Source organism: Tamandua tetradactyla, chromosome 9 (genome assembly GCF_023851605.1).
Source record: "Tamandua tetradactyla isolate mTamTet1 chromosome 9, mTamTet1.pri, whole genome shotgun sequence".
Lineage (NCBI taxonomy): Eukaryota > Metazoa > Chordata > Mammalia > Pilosa > Myrmecophagidae > Tamandua > Tamandua tetradactyla.
In genome coordinates, this window is record NC_135335.1 from 39249314 (window position 1) to 39273015 (window position 23702).

Below are 23702 nucleotides of genomic sequence, written 5' to 3' on the forward strand. Positions count from 1 at the left end.
CACCTGTCCGGGCGTTTAAAGGGTACAGGCCCACTTGGCTGCCACCCCGTCGAGACGCGTGAGGAGCCGTGAATAGACAAACAGCTTCTTTATTCACGCTCTGTCCCCCGCGCCAGGTCCCATCCCGCACTCTGGCCGGAAGCAGCTGTCCAGAGCTGGCTGAAGAGCTCGGGACACGTGCTCCGCCCTCTCCTCGAGCCGCCCCGAGCGGGGGCCGCCGGGTCCCTGCAAAGCCCCCAAGAAGTCGGGCAGCTGCGAGGGCAGCGAGAAGACGGGCACGGTGCGGAAAAGGGCGGGCACAGTGTCCGACCGCAGCAGCCCGTCGAAGCAGGCTCCAATGTAGCGGCCCGGCGCCCGGCCCTGCCGGAAGTCCGGCAGCACGCAGTTGAGCGAGGCCGCGAAGGCGTCGTGCGGGGCGTGCTCCCGGGCCACGGAGCCCCAGTCCTGCAGCCACTCGCGGCATAGCGCCACGGCCCCCGGCGAAAAGAGCAGGACCACCACGCCGCCCTCCTGCAAGGTCTGGCGCCGCTGTGCGTGGAACCAGGCCAGGGGCCCCTGCGCGCTCAGTTCACGACGGCTCCACAGGTCCACGGCCACGCGCAGCGGCAGCTGGCACAGCGCCGACGCCAGGGCGCCCACCAGATGCTCGAAGCCAGCGTCCTCAGCAGAGTAAAGGAGCAGAACCCTGCGGGTCCTGGCGGCCCCTGCAGGAGGGAAGGAGGGATGGGAGGGCAAGAGGTGAGATGGCCCGAGGCCCGGCCTGCCCCGGACGGCCCTCCCGCTCTAGGCCTCTAGGCGCTCACACTCACCCCCCGAGCGGACGTCCTCCTTCAAGAGCCGCAACCACCCTGTCAGGGGAGAGGGGCGGAGGCAGCCTGTGATAGCAGCCGCCCCCCTCCCCCACCCTCCTGGGGAACTCCCTGGCTCACTCTTGTCCTGCCCCTGGGAGTGGTGGTCCAGGGCAGGCTATGGGGAGCCCTCACCTTTCATGTGGTCCTTGTTGAAAAGGAAAAGGAGGAGAAGCGCAGCAGCACAGAGGAGGCAGGCCAGCCACACCAGGGCCCAGCGCTGGTGGGTGTCTGGGAGATCAAGGGGGAGATGAGGCTAGTTAGAAACCTCACACTTTCATCTTCACGGAGGAGAAAAACGGAGGTCACAGCTAGGAGAGAACCACAAATCTATCTACTTGGGTGACCGTGGAGAAGTGACTTAACTTCTGTCTCAGTTTCCACCTCTGTAAAATTGGAATAACAATAGTACCTACTTGATAGGGTCGTTGTAAGGACTATCTATATACATGAACATACATAAAGCAATTCATACAGTGCCTGGAAGAGTAAATGCTCAAATGTCAGTTGATATTATTTCCGCTGCCCCCTAAGCCTAGAGTTGCTGGGCCCTTGACCTTCCTCTCCCTGATGACTGCAAAAGCTCCTAGCTGGTATCCCTGCCCTTTTTTTTTTTTTTTGCCACCAATCCATTCATCACATGACAGCCCCCAGAGATCATTAAAAAATATAAGTTAGATTGCAGCCCCCTCCCTTTATCAAAGCCCTTCGAGAAGCTTCTGCTGCTCTTAACATAAAATCCGAAATTCCCTTCACTGACCCCCAAGTCCCTGCATGGCCCCCCACATCCTCATCTTGTGACAGGGGCCTGCCCAGCCCCCCAGCCACACTGGCCACCCTGGAGTTCCTCAAAAATATCTTCACCCTCTTCCCCTAGTTTAGCCTTCAGAGTTTGGCTCAAACCTTTCCCTGAACCCATCACCTCGGTCCCCATTACATGCTTTTAGAGCACTGGACACTTTTACTTTATAATGCTTTGATACCTCACGTTTATGTATGTGATTGTTTGGTTAATGTCTGTAGGAAGGGTTGAGGTAGAGGCAGGGATTCTATCTTTTTGATGATCACTGCAATCTCTCATCCCTGTTGTTTGAATGAAGGAATAACCCTCTAATTTATCTTAGCCTAGGGAAGGATAAGGCCATTGTGCTGGGGTGGTCCCTGCCAGAAGCCCAGCTTCTACCACAGAGAGGAATGGCAGTTCTTAACAGTACTCACATTTGTCCATGGAGCAGGCCCATAGTGCTCCCAGGCCATCGTCCCACAGCTGTAAGACACAGACAACAAAATACAGAGTCCCCCCACTTGGTATTCAACACCCACCAAGTTCTGGCCAGCCTCAACTATGCTCATTTCTCCCACAGAGAAAATTCCTGAAAGACCCCAATACTTAGCAGTTGTGGGTTTGCCAGCAATGAGTTCCTTGAAGGCAGGAGCTATGCTTATTCTACTCTTAACCTCCTCTGGGCTGGACACAAAAGTGGCACAAATAGATGGTGGATGAGGAGGCCCCTGCCTAGAAAAAGTGAGTTTCCCTGGTACCCTCCACTGTGCCAGGTGCAGGGAGAGGCTGGGAGAGGCCAAGGGCAGAGCTTTAGAACTGTGGCCCTTAGGCACTGGAGCAGGACCCTCCTGCCACCTACTTACCTGCACACACTGACCTGACTGCAGGTCCTGTAGTAGCTCCTTTCCAAGGCGAGCTGCCCTCTGCCAAGCCAAGGGGGAGTGACTGTCACCTGGGGCAGTTGTGTGAGGAGACCACTGGACTCCTGCTGCCATTGAGGGCAGGGTCCAGGTTTGACTCACCCCCCTGCTCCCAGAGACCAGCACAGGGCTTGGCACAGAAGAGGGGGGAACTGGATGGAATGGATATTTGAAGCCAGGTTTGAGATAGAACTGGATAGGTCAGTGGAATAAGGTCTCCCAGCCCTCACCGTGGAGGCCTTGCTGGGCAGTGGGGTGCAGCCACTCAGTTCCAAGGCACAGAGTGATCTGTTGTCCTGAGGGCCTCGTGTCTCCAGCAACAGCAGGTCATCTTTGAGGGGCCCCAGGGAGTCTGAAAGGGGAGAGAGGCCCCTGAGTGAGACTCAGTCTTCCCTGGAACTGCCACTTGCTCACCCCCCAGGCTCTGACTTATACTCCCAGGAGCTGAACCTCCACGGTTCAAACGTATAGCAGTGGCCTGTCCCAGCCTCCCCTAAGTCCCACTCACCAGCCCACAAGCACTCTTGCAGCTCCACCTTTTCCCTGCTGCTCACCTGCTCAGAAAGGGGGCAGGGTTAGGGGCACTGGAGAAAATCAAGGGCCAAGGCCAGAAAGAAGAAACAGGCAAGAGAATGCCCTCGGGTTGCAGGTTCTGTGCTCTGGACCTGACCAAACAGATCTGGGTTCAAGGCTGGGTAATTAGAAAAGTCTCTTTACCTTTCTCAGCCTTGTGAGATCATGTGTGCTAAAGAGACTTATGTTCTTAAAGCTCATGATGTACACTTAAGACATTCCCATCTCATCTAACCTCCTCCTCAAAGCAGCCTCACCTGACCACCCCACTTAAAATTACAATCCCAGTCCTCCCTTATCCTTCCCCACCTTTACCCATAGTATTTAAATGCAGTTGTAACCAACTATATAATTTACTTATGTTTATTGTCTATTGTCTGCCTTTCTCCATCACAATATACACTTCGTGAAGATGGGGACATTTATTGGTTTTGTTCACTGATATATCTATCCCCAATTCCTGAAACAGTGCCTGGGTTGCTCGAAAAATATTTGTTGAATAAATGAGTATTTTTACAATTGCCCTTTGAAGTTGTACAGCAACCTATCGTACAGGTGAGGAAATAGGATAATAACATAACATTTTTTGAGCATTAAGTCTATGCCCATCCCTAAAGTGAAACACTTCTCTTAACCTCATAACCATTCTGTAAGGTAACCATTATCATCTCCTTTAAACAGATGAAGAGACTGATGTTCAGAGAGGTGAAGTGATTTGCTCAGGATCCCAGCACTGCTAAAATAAAAGGTGGAACTCAAAAAGAGTAATCCCCTAACCACTTTGCTCTGGAGGTCCTCAAGGGGGATAAAGTAGGTCCAAAGGGCAGTGAGTGACAGGTCCCAGGATCCGTGCGGGGTCTGGGCCCCAGCCCAGTGCTCTGGCGCCCCCCCCCCCCCCTCCTAACCTGGACACAGAGGTTGGGATGGCCCTCCAGCAAAGGGAACTCGTGGGCTTTCTGCAGAAAGAGAGAAGGGGATGGGTGGGGTCAAGAAGGGAGGTCCCCTGGTCACCTCTCCTTCCCCCACCTTGGGTGCCGCTCACTGCCCCGCTCACGTTCACAGTGACGTTCTTCCAGGCCAGTGGCTGGACCAGCGGCTGGCACCGCCCCCCGCCGGGCACCTGCCAGCACAGCGCCACCTCGGCGGGCAGCGGGCATGGCGCGTCCAGTCGCCAACCCCGCGGGGAAAGTAGCCGCAGCCGGGTGGCATGCCACAGGTTCTGGTGTGCGCGCGAGTCTGCGGGGGAAGAGGGAGCGGGTTACTGCACGCGGGGTAGCCGGCCGCCCACACCGCCCCCATCCCCAGCCCCTGGCACAGGGCCGCTCACCCTCCATGAAGGGGCAGATGCTCGTCCTGACAGAGTCAGGCTCCAGGGGCCACACCTGGAAACGAAACAGGGCCCTGCTCAGGTCACTGCAACCCAGCCAACCCTCCTTGAGCGTCTACCTGTGTGCCAGGCCCTCCACTAGGCACTAGGGACACATTCATTCAAATAATATTTCTCATGCCCTTGCCCAGTCTTTTTGTTCTTGCAAGGCACACATCTATTCTTCCAGCAAACCCCTAATAGGTAAGGTTTGGCATAGATTCAACAAATTTTTGATGAGTACCTAGTATGTATCTTTGCACTACGCTAGATATAGGGACATTCAATCATTCATTCATTCATTCCATAACAACTCTGTGAACACTTATTATGTGTCAGGTATGTGCTAGGTACCAGAGACACATTCATTTATTCTTTCAGCAGACTTTAAAGAACACCTACTATGTGCTGTGTTAACCACTAGAGATAATAATTTAGCAAACCTTAAATTAAGAACACATTATGTGGCACACTTTGTGCATAGCCATAAGAACATTAAAATCACAGCAAACATTTAATGAGCATCTGTTATATGTCATTTCTATGGTACGCAGTAGAGAGTCATTCATTCATTCAATAAGCACTTGATTAGCACCCAGTTTGAGCCAGACACTGTGCAAGGCTCCGGAGGAGTTACCAAATTTGAATTAGATATGTTTTCCTTGCCTTCAAGGAATTAACAGTTGTTGTAAGGATAAAACATGTAGTTAATGAAATTGATCACTCATTCCAGAAATATTTAAGCATCTATTATGTGCAAGAAGAAATGAGACAGGTGCCCAAATGAAAAAAGAAGTGATAAGTAGACAACGGACAGAATGAGTGTAAGGAGAGTTTGGAGAAAGGAGAGGCCAAGCAGTTGGGGGAGAGCTTTGGGAAAGAGGTGACCTCTGAGTTTGGAGAATCTGTCTGTGTGGAGAAGAGGTCAGGACGTTCCAGGTAGTGGGAACCACCTGAGCAAAGGCACAGAGGTGGGAATACCCAAGTAAATTGCTCATTTGGATGTGACAAATTTGGGGTGAAGGGGAATCATGGGGAAAATTGAGTGGAAAAGTTTCAATTGGGGGGCAGAGTATGGGGCCCAGGCTTGGGAAGCAATGAGAAAGGAGGTGGGTCAGATTATTGCAACAGTCCAGAGGAGAATTTATAGAAGCTCAAACTGAACTGGGATGGAAGGGAGAGGGGAAGAGAAAGAGAGACCAATTAAATGTGCAATCAGGGGGAGAAGGAAGAGCTAATATATATAAACCTTGATGTGGCATGTTTCCTTGAAACAGCTTTATGAGGCTGGTGCTATTATTATTCTCATTTTAAAGGTGAGGAAACAGACTCAGAGAGGTGAAGTAACTTGCCCAAGTTCACACAACTGGCAAATAGCAAAAGCCAGGATTCAAACTAGTCTGAGTCTAGAGCACATGCTTTACCCTCCAAGGGAGCACAAAGAGGAGACTGGAGGAATAGGAGAAGGCTTCAAGGAGGAGGTGACATCTGAATGTGGTCATGCAGCATAAGTAGGAGTTCTGGGAATGGAGGATAAGGAAGCACATTCTGGGTATGTAACAGGAAGAAAGTGTGGGAGAGTAGGTGTTAAGGAAGGGCCAGTCACCACAGGGAGTCAAGAGTTTCCACCTTGAAGAGTAGAAGTGAGGATAATGAGACCAGGAAGGTGGGGCCCACTGCCCTCACCAACTCCCCAGTCTCCTTCCCCTAGAGCACAGATGGACTCTGCTCCTACCTGAATACAGAGACAGGGAACCAGGTCTGTGTGGTTCAAGGTAATAGTCTGCGGCCCAGTCTATAAAACAAGAAGAAGGAGAGAAGTTGGAAAGGTTAAAGAGGAGAAGAGGGCTGGAGGGCAAAATCAAGGAAATCAGGCAGGCAGAGTGACAACTCCCTGTTGCTTATCACCTGAAATCTGCAACGCCCCCACCAGTATTCCTTCGTCTTGGGCATAGGTTGCTATATCCTTTTCAAGGATCCCTTTAATAATGCACTTAGATACTGAGCATAGGCATCAGCCTAGAGTGAGAATGAACTTGGAGAGGGAGAGGCCTTACCAAATTTCTGTGCCACCAGGGTTTCTGGGGGCCGGGGACTTGGTTCCAGTACAGGGAGAGGCCAAAGCGCTGCTCTTCCGAGACATCCAGCACCAGGTGCACATCGTCACCGTCTGCAGACACGTTGAGCCAGGGTAGGGCTGGTGGAGGAGGCAGAAAGTGGGGGGGAGAGCAACTCTGACTTCCTTCACCTCTTCTGCACACTCAAGCCTGGGCCACACCTGCCAACTGACCCCTTGGTGTTTTTCCAAAACACCTTCTAGGAAGCCCCTTGCAGGTAGAGGCTATATCCCCATCTCAGACCAGACTTTTTCTCTAGCAGCGGCCCTGGGCTGAGTCCTTTGAGACCCCAGTATTTTGGGGGACAACTATTCTTCCTTCTTCAACCTAGGCAGCCAGGAGGATCTTGTTTCCATCATTTTCCTTCTCTGCTAGAACTCTCGATGGCTTCCCATATTACTCCCAGTAAAAGCCAGGGTCCTTGAAATGGCTCCTAAGGTCCCACTCAAGTAGGCTGCCAGTACCTCTCTGACCCATCTCCTAGTATTAGTCCTGCTTACTCTACCGCAGACACACTGGCCTCCCTAATATTACTCAAGCACAGCAGATACACTCGCACTTCAGGCCCTTTACACTGGCTGTTCCCTCTGCATGGAACCCTCTTTCCCCTGATACACAGATGGCTCCTCCCTCACCTCCTCCAGGGCTTTGCTCACTTCACTGTGGCCATCTGGCACAGACTAGGAGCTACTACAGTTCATGTCTGATGGATGAATGAATGATCCCCACAAGCTTACGGGATATGACAGCCCAGACCTGGAGCAGACCCCAAGGGTCCCTCATACTCCAGATCTTACCCCTCCCACCTCCCAGCCCCGCGGGCTCTAGCCCCTACCCCAGCAGCTCTGGATGCTGTCCCGGACTTCGAGCCCCCTGCAGTCTGGAGAGAGATCACAGAAAAGCCTCCAGTAGGGCTGGGGGCCAGGGCAAAAAGGGGGCGGGGGGGGTAATCCAACCATGGGGGCACTGGGAAGGGCTCCCTGCCCCTAAATACCACCCTCATCTCTCTAGTGTTCAAAGTGCTTCCCCAGAGGGTGGGGAAAGGAGGCACGAGGGACATGAGCCCAGACCCCTGCCTGGGAGTAGTTTGGACTAGGAAGGGGCTGAAAGCTGCAGGGTAGTGGCCAGAGGGGAAAGAGGCTAGGGAGCCCAGGACTTGGGGACCCAGAGGTTCTGGGGCCACTTACCAGGTAGCTGCTGAGTGAGGTTGAGCTCCTTCTGGTACCTCGGCTGGGTGTAGGACCAGATTCGCACCTCACTGCCCAGGGCAGCCTCGAAGCAGTCAAATACTAAAGAACCCTGTGAAGAGAAGGGTGGGGGAAGACTGGTGGTGTGGGGCTCAGAATCCAGGCCAAGAGTTGTGGACTACTCTGTCCAGTCCCCTCAACCGATGACATATTTATACTGTATGGCCTAAAATTCCACCACTCAAGTTTCCTTCAAGGGTCCCCAATTCTAAAGTAAACACCCTCAATAGGGGAGTCAGCAGGGCAAGGATAAGCATCCTTGCTATTTGAGCACCTGCTGCCATTCCTGCTCTCCTAGAACACTGGGCCAAAGCTAAGGTGACCAGACATCCCAATGCAAATATAGGGCACCCCTCCCCATGGAGCTTGTTCTCACATCCAGTGCCTGGGAAGTCCTTACAAGTGCCTTCTAAGGTGGACCAAGTAACATTCTCCAACTTTCCAGATGAGAGGATATTGGCTGAGGGCTGAAGGGGAAGTCAAAGGATTTGAGTGATTTGGTCCCATTGGAGATGGACCTTCCAATCATGTGCAGCCCACTGAGGCAGGGAAAAGCCCCAATGCCCTGAACCATGGGGAATCCATCGTGCAATCCTGCTATGGCATTATGGCAGGAAGGACATCAATCCAGGAGCCAGAGAAATGGACCCAGCCCACAGACTTCCCCTCTCTGAGCTTCAATTTCTTTATCTGGAATATTGGGATAATAGCGCCTAGTTCATGTGGGTAGTTTTGAGGATTACAAAAGAAAGGGAAAATTAAGTTTACTGGGGTATTTTACATGTATCAACTCATTTATTTCTCACAGTGGTTACATGAGGTAGGACTATCCTATATGAGAATATTTTTATCCTCACTTTGCAGACAGGAATACTGAGGCCCAAAGGGCTGAAAGAGGTTGCCCAGAGTCCCATGGTAGAAACAGGGCTTGAAAAGACAATGAATGAGAGAGCACTGTGGAGATTTCCTGTTCAGAAGGCGGTGGTTATGAGGACGGTGAGAGCGAGGATGAGGATGGTTTTGCATACCACCGACTGACCGGACCGCACGAGGGCAGCGGGCACTTGCACCTCCAGTAGGACGCAGCGGTTCTTAGGGATGGCCTGGAAGGAGAGCACGACTTGGGCCTGAAGAGAGGCTGTGAGCAACAGGGCAGGGACTGGTCAGGCCCAGAGGCCACATGGCAAGGCCCTGGCCAGGGGCAGCTGGGCAGCCAAGTTTCTCCTCACCATTCCTAGGCTCCCGAGGCTCTGGGTCAACTACCTCTCCAAGTGTTTCTTTATTTTCAGGATCTTCCGGGTGCCCTGGAAGTACCCAAAAGCAAGACCTGGTCAGGCCCTCTTCTCTGGACTGGCTTAGGACTTGGCTTCCTCCTAGAAAGCCCAGTAGTGGGAAGCAGAGGCCACACTCAAGGTCTGGCAGGTGAATGTGGAGACCAGACTTGCCCGGGGTCCTGAGGCCACTGTCCTCCAGGAGAACACCTAGGATGTCCAGCGCTGTCTGACAGATAGATGGTCCCCAAGCCCACCACATACACACTCATGTGTACACATGCACAGCCATGGGATGACTTGCTCACCATGCACGGCCAAGTGGACAGCCACACGCACACACAGGTCACAATCGGTCTCCTGATAGCACCTCAGCACCAGCTCTGTCTGCAGGTTCACAGGCATCAGCACGGGTCCCAAGGCAGGCACGATGCTCCCTGGCAGGCAGAACATGTCGCCACCTGCGTTAGAAGGGTAGGGTGGGAGCTGAAACTGTTCAGAAGCCAGGGTTCAGTTGTACCTTCCACCTCCATGGGGCCAAGGAGTTTCTAGCTTTTCCTGAGGTGGGGTATGGTGAGAGCATGGAACTGGGACAGCTCCCCTCCCTTCACCAACCTGTGAAGTTCTTTTCTCAATAAAAGTAGAGATACTCACCCCAGAGGTGGCAAGAGAGGCCCTGTGAGGAAGGAATAGGATAGTCAGGATGTATGCCTCCAAATTCAACTAACATTCCCTGCCTGACACCCAGGTCTGTATCTTTCAGGGCTCTCTACTTTAAGCCCCTCCCATAAAGCCAACCCGCCTCTCATCCCCTCCCCATTCTTCTCTTCTCCCTTCAGCACCAGACAGACCAGCCAGGGCAGTTCTGGCAATGGTGTGGCAGCAGTGACAGGAGCCAATCTAGGGCCTAATGGGCCTCAGACTGAATCCTGAACCTTCCCCAGCCATCCCAAGGCCCCAGACTCACCGGAGAGCAGTGGACGGTGTCCTGAGGCCCCTCAAGCCTCTCTAGAGAAAGGACCCCGGGGCCGCGGCCCAGTGCCAAGGACAGCAGGAACCAGGGCACAGGCATCTTCCAGGCGCCCCGTGGCACCCAGGCCTGAAACCGTGTCCTGCCCCCCCCAAAGGGGGGGCAGACATGCCACCCCGGCCCCCAGTCAGCCCGGTACCTGCTGGCAGCAGGGGAAGGAATCCCTCCCAAGCCCCGGGATCCCAGCACTGGATGGCTTGGGCACTCCCACTCCCCAGAGTCCTGATTCCCGTCCCAGTCCCAGCCAGAGTGCTTTCGTTTCAGCTCCCGGCAGGCAGCTGGCTGTTCCCGCCCCCAGCCTGTCCCTCCCACCAACACCAGGCCTGGGAGTGAGCAGCCTTGGACAAGGGTAGTGGCCTCACCTTCTCCTTCTTTCCCTCTCCTCCTCCTCCTTCTCTGCTGACACCTGGGTGGGAAGGGGCCCTGGAGAAGTAGGGGCAGCATCATGACTGAGTAAGGAAGCCCTTATTCACCCTGGGAGTCCCTAAGGAGGAGGGTTTGGACTGAATGCACCCGGGGTCTGGGCAATCCTGGGCCACTTCCTCTTCCTACATGACACAGGTCATAGGATCCTGAGGCCCACCAGTTCCTCCCTTACTGGGCACTCCAGTTCCCTTCACACACACACACAGCCTCAGTTAACCCTTGTGAGACAAGAACGTTAACAGAAGTGGTAAGGGACACCAAAAAGTGGGCTTTTTGCCACTGTCTGGCCCAGGCTTAAGTGTGGTATGGGGGGAAGGAACCCAGGTCCTGGAGCCAGGCAGACAGGCATACCATTTGTGCTTTTGCCATGGGCTGGCAATGTGACAATGGACACACTATCTTTCTGAACCTCAGTTTTTCCCCTCTCTTCTCTTGGAAGAATGATTGTAGCATCAGTGGAGATTTCCAGATCTTCCTTTGTATTTTTGAAGGCATTACTTGTGAGAGTATGAGAGGTGAGGATATGGGTGTGGATGTGGAAGATTTAGGCACATAAATTGATGCATAACAACCCCCAGGCAGGGCCCCACTCGGTAGGGGTGAAGTCGCACTAGAGAAGTACGTCGTGTTTCTAAAGTTTTTCCAGAGTGTTTGCTTTTATTCATCATCCTGGCTTTTGGTCTTCACTGTCTCACATTGGGTCTCTGTACAACCAGGGCCAACGCCTCTTTTCGTGAGTTCAGGATCCTCCCTTCCTCCCTGCTTGGGCAGGGTCAGGGCCTGGGAAAGGAGGATCCCTGGCCTCCAAGGAGGTCTTCTCCAACTCTCTGATTCACACTTTCTTCAGAGCTGTATAGCTCCTACCTCTCCCACCCCTGTCCCAACCAGTCCAGCCTGGACTGAAGCTTATGTAAACTGCTGTCTGTCTGGAGTTTTGGAGAGAGGAAGTGAAACTCCCCTTTCCCCACAAGGACTGGGGTTAGATTTGCTCAGAGTGAATCTCTCCCCAGGAGTCCTGAGAGTCAGGGCCAGTGTGAACAGGAAGCGGGACACAAGCATAGGGACCATGTGAGAGCTCGGCTGGGACAGGGAAGGAAGTGCTCTGCTCCCGGGTTGGAGACAGGGAACAAGGTTTTCAGCAGTAGTCCTCAGGACGCACTCCAAGGATTCCAGGGTAAAATGCTCACTCCGCGGTTCCAGCCAGAGCCGCTGTGCCCTGCAAGCCCCAGACATCCGAAGTTGTGGTGGAACTCTACTCAGCCTTGGTCTGCTGGTCTGGCGGCCTCCCGTTCCAGCTGGCGGCACAGGGCGAGGCGACCCCGAAGGCACGGCCGGGCCCCGAGGCCGTCCCAGCTCGTGGCTCCAGTGGAGGGCCGCGCGTCTAGTGCCCGCAGCAGGCGCGGCAGGTCGCGCAGCAGGCGGTAGCGCGGCAAGGCTCGCAGCGGCGGGGGGATGTCGCCCTTGGTGCAAAGGCGGTTGAAGTAGGCCAGAAGCAGCAGCGGGCGCGGGGCGGTGCGCAGCAAGGCGCACAGTGGGGCGGCGCGGAGGTCGGGCCCGCCGGCCTGGCGGGAGCCGCTCCACAGCAGCAGCACTGTGCCCCGCTCTCGCGCCACGCGCGCCCGCGCCGCCCACAGCCAAGGCAACGGGCCCATGCGCGCCACGCGCGTCCCCTCCCATAGGTCTACGATCACGTCGCGCCCGCCGCCCAGCGCGGTACGCAGCAATTCAGCCAGCGCTCCCACCAGGCGTCGCTGCGCTTCTGAATCCGCTGCGTGCAGGAGCAACACTGGTCGTGCTTGATCCGTGCCTGGGGGCGGGGGCAACAGATGAGCAGGTTGGGGGGGGTCAAGGGACAGCGTAGCCCAACCCTCCCTGGCCCCGGGGCTACATCGTAGGGTGTCCCCCACCCAATGCCTTTTCTGCACTGGGGGTAGGTTCCCAGGGCAGCCCTAGCCCATAGGGTATGAGCCTTTAGGCTAATTAGATAAAAAGCATCACTTCCTTTGTGCTATGTAGGCTGAAAATTTCAGCCCCACTGCCCCTTGCCCAGAGTATTGGTACAATGAACAACCTGCACAGAGGGATCTCTGCTCCCTTCTTAACCATTTCTGCATTAGGTGGCCTGAGGCTCACTGCTTTGGGTAACAGACAGCTGGGAGCAGTGACAGAGACATGGCCCGTGGGAAGGGAGCCAGGTCAGGGAGGGGTGGAGGACAACTAGACTAGGCGCTGGGCAGATCCAAATCCCCAGGTTACCCACAAATGAGCTTACCTGACAGTAGGCACCGCTGGGTGAGTATCAGAACAATGCCCAGTAGGGTGGTGAGGACAAGCAGTGCCAGGATCAAAAGCCCCAGGTGTCTATGAGTGACTGAGTCAAACAGAGTGAGGCCAAGCCTGGCTCCTATGTCCCAGCCTCCCTCCACCGCTTTCACCTCCCAAGCACTCACCATCTGGACACAAGATGTGCTTCCAGGCAAACTGGACATCTGACCGCCACACCTGAGGACACAGAGCCCCCCCAGCCCTGTGAGCCAGGATATCCCCTCCTCCCAGGGGAACAGAATGAGGCATGGAGGTGGAGAAGTGCTATCCCCTCTGGGTAGGGAATTTTTCCAGCATAATTTGTGTCTGGTCCAGCTCAAGGCCTGGCACAGAACAAATAGCTTAGGGTATGCAAACTCAGGTGTGATGGGTTCAAACTCATAAGGTAAATTCACAGAGCTGGCCATGGCCCTGTGAGGACCCGTGAGGACCTGGACCAACCAAAGCCCTCAGACATCAATGAGCCCCAGCCCATTGTTACCGTGCTGGAATGTGGGCCCAGTGCTCCAGGTTTTCTGATTTTTCGGGAAGCCAGAAGTCTAGTTTGTTTGTTTTGTGAAATATGTCCCAATATTTAAATGATCACAACTCATTCCAATTTCAGACACTGTGCCGGCTAAAGCAAACATCTTTGCCGATGGGATTCACACTGTGTGCCACTGTGGAATAAGTGTTAGGAGACTAGGCATAGAATGAAGAAAGTGTCCTTACCAGGACACAGGCCCCTGGCCTCAGGAAGGGAATGATCAGGTCTAGTGTCACTGGACTCGAGCCCTGGGTCTGCAGGAATAAAGAACAGAATGATTGTCCCTATAGAGGCAAATCTGGCTGAATCTTTTCCCATGCTGTTCCTCCAGTCTCCTCTCTCCCTCCAAATCCTACCTGAAGCCCAAGGGCCACCTCTGACAAGAAGCCTTTCCTGACCCCTCCAGCTCTGACTGGTCTTTTCCAGATCTGAACTCCTGCTGCACAGACATCCTATTAGGCAGGCAAACAGGCATTACTCTGTGCCAAACCCTGAGGAAAACAGGTTGATGCAGACATCCTCCTGTCCTCCAGCAGCTCCCAAATCACGGATGCTAATTATATGCTGCCTCCTTTCACTATTCTGCACAATTGAAGAGGTATATTGTACACTGTCCATTGAAAGAATGCAAGTTGTAGAGTCAGGAGATATAGGTTCAGGATTAACTATTTCTTTCTTTCTTTTTTTTTTTTTTTTTTGGTGGTGGTGAGGGGTGCATGATCCGGGAATCAAACCCAGGTCTCCCGCATGGAAGGTGAGCCTTCTCACTGAACCACAGGATTAACTATTTCTTTTGTGGTTCCCAGCTGTGTGATCTTTACAAGGAGATAGGTTACTTACCCTCCTTAAGCTTCACTTTCATTTGTATATTGGGGGATACTTATCCTTATTTTATTGAGAGCATCAAATGGAAATATGATGTTTTAAAGGGAAAGCCCTTTAAAACAAGTGCACAGGTATATTCATTTATTCTATTAGAAAGTGAACTCCTTAAGGGTAGATACCGTGTCATATACTTCTCTACCTTCCAGATTCTGATGTAGGATGAGCACAGAGTAGGCACTCAATAAATGCAGGCTGAATTTAATAGAATTGACTGCCGTCTACAGACAGGATGTGGCTCTGCCCTGTGTTGGGGTGCTGGTCAGGGAGCTGATCATCCTTTGGGGATACCCCCACCCTGCCCTCCTCCCCTTCCATCTGTGAGCTTGTTAGCAGGTCAGTGATTTTCAAATCATGGCTGAACTAGGAAAAAGGTGTTCTGTTTTGTTTTGTTTTTCTCAGCTCAGGGAAACAACTAAGTTCATGGATTCAGCTCTCTCAATTTTGGGTTATCCCATATGGACTTTGTCTTAAATCTTAAGTGTTAGCTACCACCTGAATGCTTGGAAGCCCTCATAGGAATGCAAACAAATGAATAAGCTAGATGTAAACATTTCAGGTAGAACTGGAAGGAGCTAGCCATGTTTAGTCAGCTTGGTGCTGTGGTTTTGCAAGTGTCTTTGATTGCGGTTTTTTTTTTTTTTGCATGGGCAGGCACCCGGAATCAAACCCGGGTCTCCAGCATGGCAGGTGAGAACTCTGCCACTGCTGCCACCATCACCCGCCCTGATTGTGGTTTTTATATAAGATACACAGAAGAGAGTCTGCTAGTAAAATTGTTCTTAGTCCACATAACAAAGTTAAATCTGTCAATAGTTTATAATATTCTGCAAAGAGCACTTTTCAGGTCTCAGAAGCTCTGCCTCCTGGGACAGTTATAGGGCTTTTGCACAGGTGCCTTCTGAAAACAGGAGTGTAGGGGTAGAGGACAGATGGGTTCAAGGGAGTGCATCTGTATAAAATGTGCATAGGCCAGAGAACAGCCTATGTGAGAAAGCCAGTCCCTTGCCTCTGTTTGCCCCAGTAAATTCAGAAACTGAAAAGTTGAAAAATGGCTCCATCGAAGATCCAAAACTCTCAGAGAAGCCAGCTGATCAAATAAATAAATTAACAAGATGAGAGAAGTTAGATATTTGCTTGCCTCCACCTGCCCAAGCTCTGTCTTGATGCTTTGACAAAGAGTTGGGGGTTGTGCTCTGAACAAGAGGGCTTGGTGGGGACCAAGCCCTGGCTAGATCATACCTGGCTGACACTGTACACAGGGAGCACGAAGCTGTCCTGTCTGGAGTCCGGATGACTCCAAGCAGCACTAAAGGTGGCATGCACCCGCGAGGAGAAGTGAAGGATTAGCTGCTGGGCCTGGGTATCCATGCTCACGTTCCAGGATGAGACTGCCAGACGAGTGAGAAAGGGCATCATGTGGGAGGCTGTCTGTGGGAGGTGACAGGACCTGGGCTGCAGTCAATGGGGAGTCAGGGCAAGGTTAGAGTTTGGCTTGGTCAAAGATGAGTGAGGGTGAAATGGTGGGCCGGGGTCCCATCCAGGGTCACTTATTGGCTTACCAGTCTTGTGGGGACACTCAGTGTGGCTGCTGTTTCCAAAAGAGAACTGAAAAATACATGATGGGAAGTCAGCATGGGCTGGGTGGTGGGGAAGCAAACACCAGGCATACCTACTACGTTTTGCCCATCCCTCCTCTCCCATGTTTGTACCTTGAAGCAGAGCTGGGGATTCAAGTCCACCTTCTCCAAAACATACCACTGTGATGAGAGAGGGAAGTTAATCAGAAGAAGTTCCCTGGGCCCAGCCCTGCCCGCCCAGATCCGAGAGAGACCTGTCTCACCCCATCTGATTCTCGAGCCGTGGCATTAGGGAGGTCTTCGCAGAGGGGGCGCCTGCCCTGTCTCTGGCAGAGGGAGGCCTCCAGCTTCAGAGGGCAGTGTAGCTTCAGGGCCATAACCATCTGATTGTGCTGGCTGTAGTCAGTAATGTGCACTGACTTCCAGAAGTCGGAGCCATCTAGGCAGGCGGCAAGATCAGAGGGTGAGGCCTAGGGAGGCCTCCACCCTGCTTTAGCCCTACCTTGCCACCCCATCCACAAGAGAGATGTTTGTGAATGTTCCCAGCACAGTTCCTGGTCTGTCTGGGTACTCAATAAATGAGCGCCCCTTTGCAGCCCCCCTTTATTACTTTTCTACCCAGCTTTCTCTTCTCATTCTTAGGCCTCCACTCTTACCAGGTCCTCGCTGCTCCCCAAACTGAAAATATTCATATCTCTACTTAGGCTCCTCCTGCAACCAGCAATGCCATCCCCCTTCCTTCTCTCTATCTAAATCCTGCCCATTGTTTAAGCTACAGCACTGGTGCCATCTCCTCTAAGGGATTTTCTCTATTCACTCAGCCTTGTGGTCTTCTCCCTTTCCTGAATTCATGCCCTATCGCTTAATGACAGCCCTGCCCTGTACCATAGGCTTTGTGCTATTCTTTTTTTTTTTGCATGGGCAGGCACCAGGAACTAAACCTTGGTCTCCGGCACTGCAGGTGAGAACTCTGCCACTGAGCCACCGTGGCCAGCTCTGTGCTATTCATTTTTATGTTTGCATTTTGTACCTTGTCTCTCCAACTTGAGGACAAAAACATGCATACAAAGCTATAGAGGTTACCATCCGCTTTCACATATAATATTTAATTCAAGCCTCACAAACAGTTTGAAAGTAAGATGGGCAAATATCATTGATCCCATTTTCCAGGAGGAAACTGGGACTCAGAGAAGAAGATGTGGCAGAGCTGGGATAAGAACCCAAACCTTCTGGCCCATCTTCTTAAGACATGCTCACTGTGTCTCATTTCTGAACCTCTCATAAAACTTAGAACAGCGTAAGTACTCTCTGAGTTACTGGTGGCTAACTGACAGACATGGTAGCTAGGCCATTACCCTTTGTCTCCACTGGCTCCAGGGAAAGTGTCTGCAACCTTTCTGGGAGCTTTCTCCAACACTGTGTGAAGTGTGTGTGTGTGTGTGTGTGTGTGAGAGAGAGAGAGAGAGGGAGGGAGGGAGGGAGGGAGGGAGGGAGGGAGAGAGAGAGAGAAGGAGAGAGAGAGAGAAAGAGAGAGTGTGAAAGCAAGGGAGAGTATGAGAGAGACAGACGGGGAGACAGAGGCTGTGCATGGACAAGAGTACATCTGAGCAACACTCACAGGCTTCAGGCCAGCTCTTGAAGGGGCATTTCTTGCGTCTTACAGTGTCCTCTTGCAGGTAGGATGCCTGGGGGGACAGGGAGGATCAATGGGGTGGCTTTTCCCACATCACTCAGAAACTAAACCTCGTTCTGGCTTTACCTTACCCTGATTCAAGCTGCCTGCACTGGCAGGGTACTGAGAATGGGGAGACATGCAGGATGTGGGGAAGGGTGGGTGGTGCTGGACATTCGGAAAAGAAACTCCAGAGTAGGTGAGAGAGATCTGCAAGTGAGGGGCTGACTCCCCTTCTCCCTTGGGAGGAAAACTTGTCCCCAGAAAGAGGGCAATCATGAGGTCCATACTCCTTACCTTTTAGGCTTCTCTGGCCTCCATGCTTAGTCATTCCCAAGGTACCTAGTGCCCCATGTTTTCTCCCCACCCTGTACTCCCAAATCCCCCAATTCTGTCCTCTCTGGCAGTTTCTCAGTGCTACAGGTTTCTGCCTACATCCTCCCTTCCCTCTCTTCCCAGGTGACAAAGCCCCTGCCCATTCTTTCTAGTCCAAAGAAGTCTTAATGTCAGGCACCTCAAACTTGTAAGGAGAAAAGGTGGGGTGTCATGGAGGGTTGGTGGGGGAAAGACTTTGGGGGGCACATGGACAGTGGGGGCAATGGCCACATGCCCCACCTTGACTCCCTAGAACTCACAGTAAAAGCAGCTGTCTATTCTGCCAAGGTAAGCTGAGATCAAATCTGGACCAGGGAAAGCCTGGGTGTTGGGTGGGGCTGAGGTTGGAGTCACCTCAAGGATGTCCTGTATTCAGCAGGACCCTTTCATCTCTGACTCAGTGTGTGGCTCACAACCACCAAGTTGGCACCAGTCTTCTCAATCATCTTGGTAATCCCCAGTCCTTTTAAAACCTGACTTACTGGAGATAATGCTTGTCCACCTGCAGTATCTGGGTGCATTGGGAGTGGAGGTGGGCACTGAGGAGAGAAGCCATGGACAGCCCATACCTCTGCTCACCTCTATGCACAGACATGGCAGAAGGAATTCATAAGACAGGTCTACAGTGTGGCCCCCAGACACTATTTCCTGTTAACGAAGCAGAAAAGGAGAGAAAAGATACTTAAGAAAGTACATAATCACCCTGGAAAACATCAGGAGGAAGCTGGGGCCTTTGGCAGCATACCCAACTTTTCCTCTTACATGAGAATTCTCTCTTCACCCAGGATTTTCCTTACAGGGGTCTCTGCTCTGAAGTCTGACCATTTGCTGTACATGTCTCAATAAATGGAAGTGGGGGAAGAAGATAGGGAAAGGACCATCCATTTCGGCAGAGTATCTACCGTGTTGTCAGGCAGGGTGCTAGGTGCTAGAAGCATTAAATCAATTTATTAAATGGCAGCATCTCAGTGATATTGCAAGGCATTACCACCATTTTATAAAATGAAGAGAGCTGAGGGTCTCAGTGGTACATCATCAGTGTTTGAAATGGCACCAATTGGGTACAGGGGCATCTGTAGCAACTGGAGATTGGGGTGGGATGTTTAAAGCCTGTATTGGGGAAATGGGGCACATCCTGAGGGCAGGAACAAAGGTTCAAAGGGAGAGAGATAGAAGGGTAACAGGATAGCTGTGAAAACTTTCTCATTTTCCAAGGGAAGACTGCCTCTTGGTGGAATTAAAAAGGCTCCTTAATGCAACCTGAACCACACAAAGGGTCCTTCTCATTGGGACTAAATATCATATTTATTTCTCTGCTAGTGATTCATGATGAGGTCCTCCTCTGTGCCTCAGTCCTGCACAAAGAGTTGGCCCCTTTGGCCCCAGCACTGTGTGATCTAGCTTTTTGTGAGGGATGGCACTCCATACCTGGGTATCAAAGGGGCTACTCAAGTCTTCGCACTCCAGTGCCCACTGGTGACAAAGACGCACGCTGACATCGGGGCCCGGAGGAATGATCACGCGAATGGCCCGAGCTTTGGGCAGCAAATCAAAGGAGAACTCAGGCCCTAGAGACAAGGGGGACCTGGTAGCCTTGCTTCATACCTTTAGTGGCCTTAGCTTAGCACAGAACCACTACCTGGCTGAGTCATCTCCTGTCACACCTCAAGCTTACCTCCATGCCTCTGTAAGTCCAGCCTGGGGAGGAGATCTTCCACTGCCTGTAGCTCCAAAGATTGGGTCCTTTTAGCCCGTAGCCCCTTGCGGGAGATGTCTGGGTAGGGCATGTAGATGTGATGGTCCTTCTCACACAGGCTACATAGTAATTTTCTCTGCAGGTGGACAACAAGGTTGGCCTTAGGCCTGGAATTTGGAAATCTGGCTTCTATTTCTGCCTCTGGAAACCAGGACACAAAAGGCAAGTTCCTCAATTTCTTCTGGCCTCAGTTTCCCTAACTGCGTAGTGAACAGAATAGTCTACTTTATCACCATACTGTCCATATCTTTCACATGACTGAAGAACAAAATGGGAGGCCAGAAAGGAAAGGGCTTTAGGGTAGGGTTGCAACTAGCAAGGAGTATACCTGAGCAGATGCTGGCATCTTATGTCTCCTACAGAACATGAGCTTGTAAGACTTTCTGAATTTCCACAGCAGGAGGTGGAACCATCCCCACTGAGGGCCTGTGCAGGGAAGGAGAACATACTTACTATCTGGCTCCTCGTTAGCCCCTCCCCTCGCTGGAGATATGCCCAGTGTTAGACCGTAAGTCACTTTTTATCAAGGAGGGTAATGATGTCAAAGATCAAGTTTCTTTAGCCCTGAAAAGTTATATACAAATTTTTAAAATTTCTTGAGTAGAGAATAATCCATATATGCATAGATATTCATTGTAACATTGTCTGTGATAGTGGAAAATTAGAAACTGTCAGTTCTTATCCTGCATGTGGGCATATAGTATGTAGCAAGCACTGAGCTAGGCAGTGAAAATGTCGAGTTTGAAGAAGGAATAAGTTCCTGCTTTATAAAGAAAAGGTAATAATAGTAAACTCATAGAACTCAAAATTTTTAACCCAAGAATTGGTATCATCTTAAAAGAGAAATATCTTCACAAAATGAAACAAGTGAAATCATAAATATCAGTCATTGCATGTTTTTTTAAAACTGAATAAGGTGCTCTAGTCCCTGTTGAGTTGACAACAGGAAGACAAACATTTGCTCTAGTCTGACGAGCCCCACTTGTCCTAGCTTAGGCAGTGCCCCAACACTCACATCTCCACTGAGAATGGCTGGTTCTTGTGCCTGAGGGATCTGACACCAGTTGGAGGCACAAAGAGCATGGCTGGGGCCAGGGCCAGGACAAAGCACACCAAGGCTTTGTGGAGAGGAGGAGGACCAACCAGGTACAGGAAGGAATATGGGCAGATCTTCCTAGGAAAGATGGAAGGGAAACCAAATGAAGGATGCAGTGGAGTCCCTCTGCTTCAGAAGTTGGATTTGAGGCTGAGCTCTGCCACTTACATCCTGAAAGTGTGACCTTGGGCAAGTGACACCTCTAAGCCTCTGCTTCCTTATTCATAAAGTGGGGCTGTTGTAAACATCAAATAAGATAATGTGTGGGAAAATGCTTTGTAAACTAGAAAACACCATAAAATTACCACCCTACATAGAGGTGAGGGGCCAGTCAAGGAAGAAACCAACACTTATGGAGTGGCTGGAGATGAACCCACATCTCTCACTGAATCATCCCCACAAATCAGAAAACAATACTGTCTTTATCATACAGTCATTTCCATCATGCTACTATACTCAAAAACTGAGGCTCAAAGGGGTTCAGTTAACTGCCTGAGGCCATATATGGAGTCTTGAACAAATCTGGGCTTGTTCTGATTCCAAACCCTGTACTTTTTCCTTGATTCTATGCCACTTCCCAGGTTGGCATTAAAAATTAGAATGGAATGCTCTCTAGGGATCTGAAACAAAGGAGGTGTGTAGGGTGGAGTGGGGCAAGGTATGAGACTCACCAGTGAAACTGTCATCCTAAAGGTACAGGGTCAGCAGGGAAAAAAAAGAGAGGCATTATTAGTGAGGCCTTCCATCCATTGGGAGCACACTCCCTGGGGTCTTTGCCTCAAATTCCCTACTTCTGAGCTCAGTAAGCCAACAGCCATCCCCTTGGGCTCTTTTTTCACCGTTTTATCCTGCCCAGGACCTTGACCACCCCATTGAGATGGTGTAGAGGACTCCCTGAGGCTGCCGCCACAGCACAAGAGACTTGGGAAGTAAGAAAGGGCAGACAGGAGAGTGGGGAGCTTTAGCAGCCTGTGCCAGGTAGGTGTCCCCACTTGGCAGCAGCACCTTACCCTGTGAGAGGCCAGCAGACAGCGGGTGCTCCATCGGGGCAGGTAGAAGCAGCCAGTCCTGGCAGAGGCAGAGAGACTGATAAGCAACAGGAGGGAAGGCAGGAGCAGAGCTGCCAGTCTAGGGCTCCCCATGGGCTTCTGTGGGATCAGGGTGCCCAGAACATGGCTGCACAGCCTGAAGGTGGGTGGCGGGGCCTTGCCGTGCAGCAGCAGGGAGTGCTGTGCCAGGTGCCAGCAGGAGCCCTCGCCTTGGCCTGCCCCTACCCCGCCCTGCTTTAAAGCTCCTCCTTCATCCTAACCGGCCGGCCAGGCTACATTCCTTCTCTTCCAAGCAGAGAGAGTGAGAGACTCTTGCCCCCCACAAAACTCTACTACCCCTGACTGAAAGTCCAGCGGCTCCTGCTATGACAGAGGAATAACAGGGAAGGAGTCAGCTCCGGGTTGGGCGTATGGCAGGCGGCATCCATTTCTTAACCCCTTCTACTCTTCACTAACACACCCTTGGACTTGGATCTCTCCTGAACATGCTTCATCCTTTCATGAAGGGAATTAAAAAGAGGTATTAAGCATGATTCTTCACTAGGTGCTGGGGATAGAGGTAACTGAGGCATCATTTAGAGGTAGAGAGAAATAAAACAAGCACTATAGGACACATATAAACTGTGTATGCACCCATACCTTGGTTCCCTACCTGGCTGACTCTGAGCGTCATACCTAGGTTTCTGTCTCTGTCCACTAGCCAGTTCCAGCTCCATGCCAAAGAAAGGCCTCCAGCTGCAAGGATGCGCTAATCAGTAAATCCTGCCCAGGAAGCCCCAAAGCTTATAGCCAAACCCTGGTGCAGAAAGAGGGGGCCCCATGCACTGACCTGGTTTCCTGTGGTTTCCGGTGCTGGAGAAAGACTGACAAGCCTCCAACCTTTGTGGGGACCCTCCCCATCATCCCACAGCTTCCTCCTGCTTATGGAGCATTTGAGCTTTTTCAGCCTTCACCTTGGTGACTCGGTAGCTAGAAAGCTTGGGGCACACCTACTGGGTTAAGCAACCTTGAAATTGTTGTTGTCCCTTTGTAACTCAATATGGACCACCTTTCAGTAGCCTGGCCACAGCCTTCTTTAGGCCAATATTGGTTCCTAAATCTTCAGGTCCACTGTCTGAAGGCCCAATCCTACCCGCTATTTTAAAAATACCCTTTAGCTTTTGAGTTCCTTAACAGGTAAGAACACTTTCTCAATCTTTATGTCTCCTTGATGCCTAGCAGTGCATGCCATGAAATGGGTGCTCTGTAGTTGGACAGATGCAAATATGGCATATTTCATCTAAGTAGCAATTTATCTATTTCATGTTTCACAAAGGACTTTTATATTTGATCCTCCTAACCACTTAATGAGACAGGTGAGAATTAACCCTTTTTTTCCATAAAGAGAGAAATAGGGAAGCAGAAAGTGATTTGGTCAAGATCATATTATATGGATATCCCTTGTTAGTTTATGGTGCATTGGAGTGGCTAGAGGGAAGTCCCTTAAACTGTTGAACTGTGTTCCAGTAGCCTTGATTCTTGAAAATGATTTTTGCAACTATTTAGCTTTTACAGTGTGACCACGTGATTGTGAAAAACAAACAAACAAATAAACAAAGATCAAAGAACAATCTAAGAAGTCACTAGTCCAGGGAGCTCCATTTCTGCCAGCTTCTCCCAATTCAATCCTTTTTCAACCATCCTTATGGTGTCTCCCTACCCCCATCCCACTGCTTCATGTAACCTCTGCTCCTGGGAACCTAAAATGGTCAGCTAGACACAAAACTGCCTTTTGGCTCTGGAGCCCATCATTGTAAACAATCAGTAAGATATGCAAGGAAGAAAGAGTGGTCTGGCCAGACTAAGGATGGGTTAGGGGT

General features: G+C 51.5%; 2 protein-coding genes across 7 annotated transcripts; both read right to left on the minus strand.

The window, feature by feature from the left end:
* Window positions 1-8: 8 nt before the first annotated feature.
* Window positions 9-10696, minus strand: IL17RC (interleukin 17 receptor C). 4 transcript variants are annotated; one of them, XM_077116592.1, is made up of 19 exons: window positions 10094-10696; window positions 9781-9802; window positions 9435-9587; window positions 9085-9159; window positions 8884-8993; window positions 7796-7907; window positions 7444-7488; window positions 6549-6688; window positions 6227-6286; window positions 4453-4507; window positions 4180-4361; window positions 4031-4081; window positions 3061-3106; window positions 2783-2904; window positions 2496-2555; window positions 2067-2115; window positions 984-1079; window positions 810-848; window positions 10-704 (listed from the first exon to the last, which is right to left on the minus strand). In XM_077116592.1, the coding sequence occupies exons 1-19, from the start codon at window positions 10601-10603 to the stop codon at window positions 94-96; spliced, it is 2538 nt and encodes an 845-aa protein (XP_076972707.1). In that variant the 5' UTR covers window positions 10604-10696; the 3' UTR covers window positions 10-93. The 4 variants fall into 4 exon arrangements, with proteins under 4 accessions (XP_076972708.1, XP_076972707.1, XP_076972710.1 ...); XM_077116593.1 differs by lacking the exon at window positions 810-848 and having other exon boundaries at window positions 9-704; XM_077116594.1 differs by lacking the exon at window positions 7444-7488 and having other exon boundaries at window positions 11-704; window positions 10094-10695.
* A 344-nt stretch (window positions 10697-11040) lies between these two features.
* Window positions 11041-22057, minus strand: IL17RE (interleukin 17 receptor E). Of its 3 annotated transcripts, XM_077116596.1 has the most exons (16): window positions 21805-22057; window positions 21466-21481; window positions 20714-20872; window positions 20027-20124; window positions 19618-19774; window positions 19371-19510; window positions 18522-18590; window positions 17514-17580; window positions 16159-16334; window positions 16028-16075; window positions 15878-15923; window positions 15558-15706; window positions 13619-13687; window positions 13033-13084; window positions 12855-12953; window positions 11041-12389 (listed from the first exon to the last, which is right to left on the minus strand). In XM_077116596.1, the coding sequence occupies exons 1-16, from the start codon at window positions 21934-21936 to the stop codon at window positions 11839-11841; spliced, it is 2028 nt and encodes a 675-aa protein (XP_076972711.1). In that variant the 5' UTR covers window positions 21937-22057; the 3' UTR covers window positions 11041-11838. The 3 variants fall into 3 exon arrangements, with proteins under 3 accessions (XP_076972711.1, XP_076972713.1, XP_076972714.1); XM_077116598.1 differs by lacking the exon at window positions 21466-21481 and having other exon boundaries at window positions 21805-21952; XM_077116599.1 differs by lacking the exons at window positions 19371-19510; window positions 21466-21481.
* Window positions 22058-23702: the final 1645 nt, after the last annotated feature.

What these genes read in the sequence shown, in the direction of transcription:
- IL17RC (XM_077116592.1), bottom strand. Translation starts at nt 10,603, where the DNA reads ATGATGCTGCCCCTACTTCTCCAGGGCCCCTTCCCACCCAGGTGTCAG. An exon ending in TGCGGTCCGGTCAGTCGGTG is followed by an intron (nt 7,908 to 8,883) that starts GTATGCAAAACC and finishes TTCTCTTCACAG; the next exon opens with GGTTCTTTAGTATTTGACTG. An exon ending in CCTGGTGGCACAGAAATTTG is followed by an intron (nt 6,287 to 6,548) that starts GTAAGGCCTCTC and finishes CTTGTTTTATAG; the next exon opens with ACTGGGCCGCAGACTATTAC.
- IL17RE (XM_077116596.1), bottom strand. Translation starts at nt 21,936, where the DNA reads ATGGGGAGCCCTAGACTGGCAGCTCTGCTCCTGCCTTCCCTCCTGTTG. An exon ending in CAGCCATTCTCAGTGGAGAT is followed by an intron (nt 20,125 to 20,713) that starts GTGAGTGTTGGG and finishes TTCCCTGCACAG; the next exon opens with GCCCTCAGTGGGGATGGTTC. An exon ending in CGGCTCGAGAATCAGATGGG is followed by an intron (nt 16,076 to 16,158) that starts GTGAGACAGGTC and finishes CTCTCATCACAG; the next exon opens with TGGTATGTTTTGGAGAAGGT.